We start from the raw sequence: 12,180 nt of genomic DNA, 5'->3' as shown, positions 1-12,180 counted from the left end.
GAATAATGATGGCTGGATCAAAATACTACATATCGTATACTACATCATACTAAACATGAAGTAAAACAAGTTTATCTGTAGAAAACATACCGTGAGATTGAAATTTAATTTTCTGTTTGGACAAAAATACAGATAAAAGTTTTCTTACAGCTACTTGTGTATGCTTGGATCGGTTGATCAGCGACCTTTAAAATATAACCTGCTGATTACTTAAAAAAAGTTGACATGTCTGCGCAAGGTATGTGGAGTTTAAACTCCTTCGGATTTTCATATTGCTACCCAAACCACAATGCTCGAAACCACGGTAGCGAAAGTCGAAACTACGAGGATAAAGGCACGAAATTACCATGACAAAATCTCGAAACCACAATTGTGAAAATACGAATATATGATATTAAAAACTGGTACAAAATCATCACGAACTACGATGTTGAAAACGCGATTTAAATTTGCGTTTACACCATCGTGGTTTCGACTTTCATCATCGTGGTTTCGACTTTTGCCATCCTGTTTTCAACTTTTTGTCTTTTCATCATCATAGTTTCGATATTCTTGTTTTCTCAATCGTAGTTCCGACTTCTATCATCGTACTCTCGACTTTTGTCATCGTGATTTTAGCTTTCACCATCGTAAATTCGATCATGATTTGACATGTATAACACGACACGGTAAGTACAAACGGCTTTTATTTTGTCAAAATTATACTCTTTTTTTGAACTTAGAAATGTTGTGACTTTTGTATGTAAGCACATTTTTCAGGGTAGTTATTTGTCAGGAACTACCAGACTAAATGTTTTCAAAACTCGATCCGGCTTACATGTTGTTAGATTCAAATCCCGAGTTTGTAGTCGAATATGTTTATTAATAACCAACCTTTAATATATAATCACGTGATTACTAGGAGGAAGTAATTTATTATCAAATATCGAGTATCTAGGGTTAAACAAAATTTAGAGTTGTTAAAATTGTGCCCATTTGTATCATAAAATATTGTGAATGTTTTACATGTATCCATGTTTCTCAGAAACTACTAGACCAAATCACATACATCTCTGGCATCATGGGTTGGCCGTTGGTCAAGTTTCATGACTGGAGCTTACATTTCAGCTAAATATAGTCCCTTTTTTGACTAGGAGCTATTTAAAGAGATTTACGTACGATCACTTTTACGTTCGAAGTCTTAGGCATTATGAAATTACAGTTTAAGCTCCCTTTCAAACATAGAAAATTTTGGTAAAGTTAGTATCCATATTGCGTGGAACGGATCAAATCCCGAGTTTGTAGTCGAATATGTTTATTAATAACCGACCTTTAACATATAATCACGTGATAACTAGAAGGAAGTAAATTATTATCAAATATCGACAAGTCTATGCGAGGTTTCATTATTTATCTTTTGAAAAACACGTAATCTAGGGTTAAACAAAATTTAGAGTTCACATATATGTGATGGATATTTTAAAATTGAAGTAGGTATCTGTTCTCACCGATTAAGAATTACTTGTTGATATGGAAGTTTCTGGTCGAAGGTCGTCAAATGACAAAAACTTAAGTTTATCGAGAGGTTCAGCAGATGATTTTGAGTTTTCATGTCAGCCATGCGCTGGTGAAGGACACCATGTGGAAGCCGCGGGATTCTGTCAAAATTGTAAGGAGTATTTATGCATAACCTGTTACAAATATCACTGTAAACCAACACCGACTAGACATCATGTTCTTCTGGATAAATACAACATGCCAAAAGACAGGGCACCAGCGTCGGCTAAATATGGATGTACTTTGACCTGTACGAAACATGCCTCGGAAATTGTAAAGTTTTTCTGTAAGCAGCATGATGCAGTTGGATGTGGAGACTGTATGATTCTGGATCATAAATCGTGTAAGATCGATTACATTCCCGATATTTCAAAGGATTTTATAGATGGCGAGGAATATGTGCAGCTCGTTGCAAGGGCTAAGCAGCTTGAGAACAATGCTAAATCGCTGAAGAAAGAGATTGAAGAAGATGGTAAAGAAGTTTATAGACTTTATGCTAAAACTGTAGGGGATATTCGAGCTTTTCGGAAACAAGTAGATAAATATTTGGAAGATATCGAACAAAAACTATTGGATCAATGTGAAACACTGAAAATGAAAACTGACACAATGTTAAAGGCTTTTGAAAATGAGTTACAACCGATGAAACTCGAACTCGAAGACATCCATTCACAGCTTGCTTCACAAGCGAAGCAGTCCGGTGATTTATTTGTGCAAGCGAAACAAATAAGTTTTCGCCTGAAGAAAACAGAAGAGGAACTGAAATTTCTGAACGAGAAAAATGAGCCCAGTATGTATACGTTTGAGAAAAACAATAAAATCCTAGAATATTTTAAAACGAAACAAGGTTCTCTGGGTGATATTCGACCAAAACAAATAAGAAATCGCCAGGTCATGTCTCCAAGGCGTCTCCAAGATTTAACACCAACTGTTATCGGAGAAGTCAGGGTAAAATCTTCTACTGATAGAAGTAATTGTGGTATCACAGGAATTGTAGCTATAGCTCCTGATACACTTGTGTGCACTGATTTTTACAATCATTCGGTGAAGCTAATTGATATCAAATCTGATAAAATTACTTCTGAGCTCAAACTTAAAGCTGAAACTTGGGATATAACATATGTTTCATACGATCAGCTAGCAGTTACCGTGACCAGTGAGAGAAAAATATGTCTCTTGTCCTTCAGAAGTGGTCTGTCAAAGACTCGCGACTTTGCTGTAGATGGAAGATGTGAGGGAATAGCCTACAGCAATAACAGGCTTGTTGTGTCTTATATCGATCCTCCAAAAGTGGAGATACTGAGTCTAGATGGGAAAGTTATACAGAAGATTGATACTGACAGCAGCGGGAAGGCTTTATTTCAGTTTCCGCAATACATAGCTGTAGATCGTGATAGGAACTGTATTTATGTTTCTGATTTCTTTACTAATTCAGTGACTAAAGTTACTACATCAGGAAAGATACTTGATACATACAAAGATACAAACCTCTTATCCCCAAAAGGAATTGCCGTTTACAGCGACGGGTCAGTGCTAGTTTGCAACAATGGAAATAACAATTTACATCTACTGTCATCAGAAAACAAGAAAATAAAGACTGTGCTGAACAAGACAAGGAGGCCATATGCCTTGTGTTTTAATAGAGAATCAGAGTCACTTTTTCTAAGTACTGAAGGATCAAAATGTAACACAATTCTCAATTACAAACTTACTTAATCAGTTTGCACAGAATGATAAGTATGAGCTGATTTTGAAGATAAATCATGAAAAGTTTTAGATATTTGATTTATCTGTAACAAATTGCGGCATGTATTTAGTTTACGCAACTATTTAATTGCATGGTATATATACACAGATATCTTGTATTAAAAAAGTTGTTAACTTACGTTTATGTTTGCGAAGATGACTAAGTTATTAAGGTTCTCAAATAAACCAGACAAAATAATCTTCTGTACTTATTGTTTGCCATGATAAAAAATAAATAAATGCACACGGACCTATTTGTCCTTGAATAGTTTGATTTCAATGCAATCATGGCCCATTTAAGTTCTTTAATACATAAAGATTCTCTGTGCTCTTTTTCTATACTGCTGATTAACAACATTATAGTTCTATAAAATCTGTTCAGTGTGTTTATTATGCTATTACGTGTCAAGAATAATACAGTTTTTATGAGTAATCCTACACTTACAATGAGCGGTGCCTTAAACCTGTTTCACCCTTAGTAGGTTATGAACTTGAAGGACATTTGACCGATATATCGCAATAGATTTATTCCAATAATTTAAAGTTGCAGAGACCACTTCGACATCTTTATTTATATCATTTTTTGCGACAGTACTGTCATTTCACCGTGTTCCGTAACATTTTTCATTAACATATTGCCCAGAAATATGTTGGTATGTTTAGAAAATGCATTTTTTATTTATAAGATTGAATTATCTCGTGCTCACTACATTTAATCCCGTGTACACTACATCTTATCTCGGGTGCACAACATCTTATCTGGTGGTCACAACATCTTATGTCGTGCGCATAACATCTTATCTTGTGGTCACGACTTCTTATTTCGTGCGAAGGAGATCTTAATTATCTCGAGCGCTCGACATCTTATCTCATGCGCAAGATATCTTATCTCCTGGAAACGACATCTTATCTCTAGTGCGCGACATCTGAGTTACGTTGGGATTAACGTTGCACCGACACAAGAATCGGTCATAATTATGGCGACATTCAAAGTTTGATGGTGAGGGAAGACCCCAGGTGCCTCTCTGTGCAGTATTTCATCATAAGCAGTCACCTGCGTAGAATCATCGGCTTTTTGAAAGGCAGCTAGATGACTTCCTCACATGAAGAATTCTACGCCTCACTGAGGTTAGAACCAACATTGGTAAGTGTTTTGAAGTCAGCGAGCTTAACCACTCGGCCATGGAGGCCCCAGATTATCTCAAGCGCATGACATTTTATCTCGAGAGCACGACATCTTATCTCGTGTGCACAACAACATATCTCGTACAAAGGACATATCTCTAGCGCACGACATATTGTCTTGTTTGCTCAGCAAGTTGCACACTTCACAGTTGCATGACGTGTTATCTCTTGCACACAACATGATATGTCAAGGGCACTACATCTTATCTTTGGCGCATGACATCTTAGCTCATGTTCACGACATCTTATGTCATGCGCACGGCATCTTATCACGTGTTCATGACTTTTGTGCACACCGCATCTTGTCTCGGACGCACAACATCTTACTTTGAGCGCACAGCATCGCATTTCGTGCAAACGACATCTTATCATGTGTGCACAACATTTTATCTCAAGTGCATGATATCTTATCTCGGGTACAAGACATCTAAGCTCGTGGTCACGAAATCTTATGTCGTGTTCACGGCATCTTACTCGTTGTCACGACATCTTATTTTGTGCGCACGGCATCTTATCTCGAGCATACGACGTCTTACCTATAAACGAGTTGGTAATTAGGGCTCCGCCAATTCAGATGTTTTTCAAACTTCCACAAAAGCACAAGTTTGTCACATCATTTGGGAGAGCAATGCATATAATTGGTCATCCTATCTTCAAATGGTAACGAACATAATGATGCTGTTGTATGTTAGAATAGCAACCAATTTCAGTTCGACTGATGGAATCAATTCGCACATTGTCAGAAAAGTTATGAAATATGCGTGCATGAATTAAGGGGAAACAAAGAAAACCTTTGATTTTTAGGACTTCAATTTATTCCTTTGCGTTGTCACTGAATTTTTGCTGTATTTTTTCATCCGTTTGTGTATCTGACTTAAAACCCTGCAAAAGAGTTCGAAGTTATCGTACTCGTATAAGTACAAACAAAACAAAATCTAGTCGAACTGGCATTTGAATTGGTGTCACATTGGCATATAATGTCGAGAGCGCGAGATCAGATGGCGTGAGCTCGAGAAAAGATGTGGTACGCACGAGATAAGATGTGATGCGCACGAGATAGCATGTCATGTGCTCGAGATTAGATGTCATGCTTTCGAGATAACATGTCCAGCGCAGGTGATAAGATGTCGTGCGCATGAGAAATGATTTCGTGCGCACGAAATAAGATGTCTAGCCCACGAGATGATATGTCGCGCACACGAGATAATACGTCATGCGCTCGACATCTTATGTCGTGCATACAAGATAACTTAATCTTAAAAAGATAAATGCATGTCCTAAACATACCTTCGTACAAAAATGAAAATATCACTGTAAAATTGCCAGCTACGGAAGTTTTGAACAAGGACTTGACCTTACACCGCCTAGCAATACTCAAAGTCATTGCCGATCAAAAATAGCCGATATTGGTGGCAAATATTCTTTCACCATTATAATATCACGTTAATATAGATAGTCATAACAGATTTGTCGAAGCTGAACACATCAATAGAATACTAAGAACTGGAATGAAAAATATTATGAACTCAATCATTTCAGAGGCGGCCACTGGCCTACAAAAACGAAATTATTTCAAGCTCTGAAGCACGCATTTTCATTTGGTTGTAGAGCATTTTGTTTACAATTCCATGAAAAGTAAACATAGCTGCTGCATGACACGAAAATATAACGCAAATACTAAATTTTCTGTAAACACGCTGTCAATACCAAAGGAGCATGGGGTAAAAAACTAGGTCAAACCAAAGAAAATGCTTGTTTACACTCAAGAGGCCACGTCCAATCTGAAAATTGGTCATAATATTTGTCTCCATGAAATCACTAGATAAAACATGTTTCCACTGTTATGGTGTGTTACTCAGGTGAGCGACCTATGGCCATCTTGCCCCTCTTGCTAATCCTATACCAGTGAAACTGTTTGCCACTGTCTGTCTGTCTATCAGTCACGCTGAGAGATCTCCATGGGTAACTTTAAAAAACTACAAGACATAAAATTGCATGAAACTTGGTAATGGATAGATGACAATTACAAAATACACATGCAATTTTCTTTTGTTGCTAAGGCAAACATTATAGTTGCTATGGCAGGAAAGGGTCCAGTAATATGAAACAAAATGCAAATTCTGCAATAAATGAAAAAAGTGTAAGAGATTTCTTACTGAAATTTGGCATATACATGTATATAGAAAACAGTATGGAGAACATCTTCATCAAACTTGTAAGATAATCATAAGGTTCTCACTTTTAATTTATTCAAATGGGGGCACTTGGCCTTTTTTAGGTGCCACTAGAGCAAATAAATAAGAAGAAGAAAAATGTTTAGACAACTCATGAACCTAGTGAATGATCTTCATCAAACTTGGTCTGTATCGTCATTTTAAGGTCCCTTCTCAAATTTGTTCAAATGGGGGCACTTGGTGCCTTTTAGAGGCCTTTTCATGAACAGCTTCTTTGATCTTTATTAAACTCGCTTGGTAGCATCATTATAAGGTCCTCTCTGGCGAACAGTTTTGTTCAAATGGGAAAGCTTGGTCCCTTTTGGGGGTTGCTAGTGCTAAAAATAGAAAAAAAACTTGCAATGACTTCTCATAACCACTTGATGGATTTTCATCAAACATGTTCTGTAGAAATTTTGTTGGGTCCTATTTTTACCATGTTGTGTTTTGTCGTTAATTGTGCACAATAATATAAATCCAAAGCATACATATTTACAGTTTATTTACAGAAATACATTCATTAAACATGACCTGTAGCAATTTTGTAACGTCCTATTTTTACAAACTGGGGCACTAGAAATCTTTAGGTAGAACATATATGCAGGTTAGATCTCTTGAAGAGATCGTAGATCTGTACCATTTCATAGTATATTAAGGGGGTGGGATATGATAATGCATCTACTTATTTATTTATTTATTGGTTAGAGCTAGAAATAGAAATACATTTTCATGTACTCATTGAGCTTGGTCTGCAGCATCATTACAAGTGTTTATTTTCAACTTTTCAATATGACAGCTTGAAAATACGATAAAAAGGATGAAATATAGAGATTTTCTTTTTCAGAAACAGGAAATTTTAAGCATAAATTAGTCCTTTTTACTAGCAAGAAGACATCAAGTACCGAGAAATTATAATTGCTGTCAAATACTGAACCATTAAAGTGGTCCTATTATCAACATATTTTTAACTTATGTATATGTTCCAGCTCTTATATAGTTAGAAAAAAAATCTGATATTTTTTTTTCTTTGCGGTAAGATATTTATGATAAATCGTTAGGATGCAATTAAACGAACACTTGTTGTTATAATATACATATATAATAGTAGTAGTGGAGTAAGGTGTTCTGTGATATGGGAAGCCTCCCTTGTCACAGAACTTAGTTTCCCTACTATTATACTTCTTATTAAACATTTTACTGCTCGTTCTCTTCTCCATAGATTTTTGAATATGTTCCTGAAATGTTTTGACAACCAGGTTTATTTTCACGCTATGGTGCTATGACGTTGGGAATTTTAAGCACAGTTACGGTTTTTTCTCGCGTTATTCAACCAAGTTCACATTGTCTGTTTGTAGACTTTATTTGCAGCCTTTGCCCTTGAAAATAGATTTTTCAGTATTTTCCGACATTCAAAGGCAGATAATTCATGACCAAGGCTTGGTTCCTATGATTTGTTTTATTTTATATTTCTGTTTTTGATACGATTTTCCATCAGTAAACGCAGTTCAAAGAAGAATTTCTGCACGTAAGAAAATGTTGCCCCTTGTCAATATAGACACTGTGGCAATTGTCCTTGACTATGAACATGACAAAGGAAACAGTCAGATGTGCCTTTAAAGAGATACATGTTAACATGTTTCTCACGATCACTTGTACGTTCGAAGTCTTGGGCATATGCAATTACAGTTTAAGCTCCCTTTCAAACATAGAAAATTTTAGTAAAGCTTTTAAATGCAAAGTGTGGAACGGATTCAAATACTAGTAGTCGAATCAAACTCCTCGAATATGTTTATTAATAAGGCCTAACATGCTAAAAAAAAGTAGGGTAGGTAGGTCGGAATATTTTTTTTTTGATCTTTTTTTATTAAGTGAGACTTTTCGGAAATTTTTTATGTAAAAAAATGAATGCGGATAAGGGGGTTATGCCTTTAGAGCATCAGTAAGTTGATTTCTAACAACACTGACCATGTTTAAAGCATAAAAAGTTTAGTTTTGTATTTTTTTTGTTAAAAAGTTGAAAAAAAAATTCTCCAAATCCATAAAAACATTTAGGGTCGGGCCAAAAATTTAAGGTAGGTCGGGATACCGGAAACAAACAATTTTTTTACGCCTAACCGACCTTTAATATATAATCACGTGATTACTAGGAGGAAGTAAATTATTATCAAATATCGTCAAGTCTATGCAAGGTTTCATTATTTATCTTCAGATAAACACGGTATCTAGGGTTAAACAAAATTTAGAATTGACATATATGTGATGGATATTTTAAAGTTGAAGTAGGTATCTGTTCTCATCAATTAAGAATTACTTGTTGATATGGAAGTTTCTGGTCGAAGGTCGTCAAATGACAAAAACTTAAGTTTATCGAGAGGTTCAGCAGATGACTTTGAGTTTTCATGTCAGCCATGCGCTGGTGAAGGACACCATGTGGAAGCCGCGGGATTCTGTCAAAATTGTGAGGAATATTTATGCATAACATGTTACAAATATCACTGTAAACCAACCCCGACTAGACACCATGTTCTTCTGGATAAATATAACATGCCGAAAGATAAGACACCATCGTCGGCTAAATATGGATGCACTTTGACCTGTACGAAACATGCCTCGGAAATTGTAAAGTTTTTCTGCAAGCAGCATGATGCAGTTGGATGTGGAGACTGTATGATTCTGGATCATAAATCGTGTAAGATCGATTTCATTGCCGATATTTCTAAGGATTTTATAGATGGCGAGGAATATGAACAGCTCGTTACAAGGGCTAAGCAGCTTGAGAACTATGCTAAATCGCTGAAGAACGAGGTTAAAGAAGATGGTAAAGAAGTTTATAGACTTTATGCTAAAGCTGTAGGGGATATTCGAGCGTTTCGGAAACAATTAAATAAATATTTGGAAGATATGGAACAAAAACTATTGGATCAATGTGAAACACTGAAAATGAAAACTGACACAATGTTAAAGGCCGTTGAAAATGAGTTAGAACCGATGAAACTCGAACTCGAAAACATCCATTCACAGCTTGCTTCACAAGCGAAGCAGTCCGGTGATTTATTTATGCAAGCAAAACAAATAATTTGTCGCCTGAAGAAGATAGAAGAGGAACTGAAATTTCTGAACGACAAAAATGAGTCCAGTATGTATACGTTCGAGAAAAACAATAAAATCCTAGAATATTTTCAAATGAAACAAGGTTCTCTCGGTGATCTTCGACCAAAACAAATAAGAAATCGCCAGATCATGTCTGCAATGCGTCTCCAAGATTTAACACCAGCTCTTGCTGGAGAAGTCAGCGTAAAATCGTCTTCTGATTACAGCGGTTGTTGGATCACAGGAATACTAGCTATAGCTCCTGATACACTTGTGTGCACTGATCATAACAATAACACGGTGAAGCAAATTGATACAAAATCTGATACAATTACCTCTGAGCTCAAACTTACAGCTGGACCTTGGGATATAACATACGTTTCATACGATCAGCTGGCAGTTACTGTGACCGATGAAAAGAAAATATGTTTCTTGTCCTTTAGAAGTGGCCTGTCAAAGACTTGCGGCATCGCTGTAAATGGAAAATGTTATGGTATAGCCTACAGCAATGACAGGCTTGTTGTATCTTATTTCGCTCCTCCAAAAGTGGAGATACTGAGTCTGGATGGGAAAGTTATACAGAGGATTGATACTGACAGCAGTGGGAAGGCTTTATTCCAGTATCCGCGCTACGTAGCTGTAGATCGTGACGGGAACTGTATTTATGTTTCTGATTACTCTGCTCCTTCAGTGACTAAGGTTACTACATCAGGAAAGATACTTGATACATACAAAGATACAAAGCTCTTACACCCGGATGGAATTGCCGTTTACAGCGACGGGTCAGTGCTCGTTTGCAACCCTGTAAATGACAATTTACATCTGCTGTCATCAGAAAACAAGAAAATAAAGACTGTATTGAACAAGACAGAGAGGCCACAGGCATTGTGTTTTAACAGAGAATCAGACTCTCTTTTTCTGAGTTTTTACGGATCAAAATGTGACACAATTCAGAAGTACAAATTTACTTAATCAGTTTGCACAGATTAAAGTATGAACTGTTCTGAAGATAAATCATGAAGAGTTTTAAATATTTGAATTATCTGTAACAAATTGTGGCACATATATTTAGTTTATACAATTATTGAATTGCATGGTATATATACACAGATATCTTGTATTAAAAAAGTTGTTAACTTGTGTTTATGTTTATGTTTGCGAAGATGACTAAGTTAATAACGTTGTCAAATAAAGCAGACAAAATAATCTTCTGTACTAATTGTTTGCCAAGATAAAAAAAAATAAATGCACACGGACCTATTTGTCCTTGAATAGTTTGGTTTCAATGCAGTCATGGCCCATTAAGTTCTTTAATACATAAAGATTCTCTGTGCTCTTTTTCTATACGCTGATTAACAACATTATAGTACTATCAAATCTGTTCAATGTGTACTATATGCTATTCCATGTCAAGAATAATATCATTTTTACGACTAATCCTACACTGCCAATGAGCGGTGCCTTCATCCCGTTTCACCTTTAATAGGTTATAAAATTGAAGGACATTTGACCGATATATCGCAATTGATTTTTTTTTTCAATAATAGCCTACATACATGTAGAGCAAAATCTATCTCGGGTTATTCTGCAATAACCCACGCGCGTGTAATGACGTCATCCGATCCAGGTGCGTATCACGGTCGTAAAAAGTTACTATTTTTTCTAACACTGTTGACACTAGTATGTCGTGTTAGAATCGAAATAACAAGTTCCCAAGTGTGATTTATCGTAGAATAACACGTGTTTTTCGTTCTTATGCGAAACAATATATCACTCAGGCCTACGGCCTTCGTCACGGATATATTCTTACGCATAAGAACTCAAAATCACGGGTTATTCTACGATAAACCATATCCCGTGTACACTACATCTTATCTCGGGTGCGCTATACATCTTATCTTGTGGTCACGACATCTTATTTCGCGCACTAGATCTTATCTCGAGTGTAAAACAACATATTTCGTACAAAGGACATGTTATCTCAAGCGCACGACATATTGTCTCGTTTGCTTATCTTGTTTGTGACATCTTATCGCTTGAGTACGGCATGTTATCTCGAAAGCACGACATCTAATCTCGGGCGCTTGGCATGTTATCTCAGTTGTATGACGTGTTATCTCGTACACACGATATGTTATGTCAAGAACACTACATCTTATCTTAGGCGCATGACATCTTAGCTCATGTTCACGACATCTTATGTCATGCGCACAGCATCTTATCACGTGTTCATCACATTTTGTGCACACCGCATCTTGTCTCGAGCGCACAGCATCGCATTTCGTGCAAACAACATATTATCTCGTGTGCACGGGATCTTATCTCGTATGCACGACATCTTATCTCAAGTGCATGACATCTTATTTGGGTACAAGACATCTTACCTCGTGGTCACGAAATCTTATGTCGT

The 12,180-nt window shown here is 36.4% G+C and overlaps 2 protein-coding genes across 2 annotated transcripts; both read left to right on the top strand.

Annotated features, from left to right (window-relative positions):
• Positions 1–1,509: 1,509 nt before the first annotated feature.
• Positions 1,510–3,252, top strand: LOC123550499 (uncharacterized). The gene has a single exon (XM_045338930.2). It carries the CDS (start codon positions 1,510–1,512, stop codon positions 3,250–3,252), a length of 1,743 nt encoding a protein of 580 aa, XP_045194865.2.
• A 5,747-nt stretch (positions 3,253–8,999) lies between these two features.
• Positions 9,000–10,742, top strand: LOC128558034 (uncharacterized). The gene has a single exon (XM_053546802.1). It carries the CDS (start codon positions 9,000–9,002, stop codon positions 10,740–10,742), a length of 1,743 nt encoding a protein of 580 aa, XP_053402777.1.
• Positions 10,743–12,180: the final 1,438 nt, after the last annotated feature.

The sequence above is a fragment of the Mercenaria mercenaria genome, chromosome 6 (genome assembly GCF_021730395.1).
Source record: "Mercenaria mercenaria strain notata chromosome 6, MADL_Memer_1, whole genome shotgun sequence".
Classification (NCBI taxonomy): domain Eukaryota; kingdom Metazoa; phylum Mollusca; class Bivalvia; order Venerida; family Veneridae; genus Mercenaria; species Mercenaria mercenaria.
This window is presented reverse-complemented; position numbering and strand designations above follow the sequence as displayed.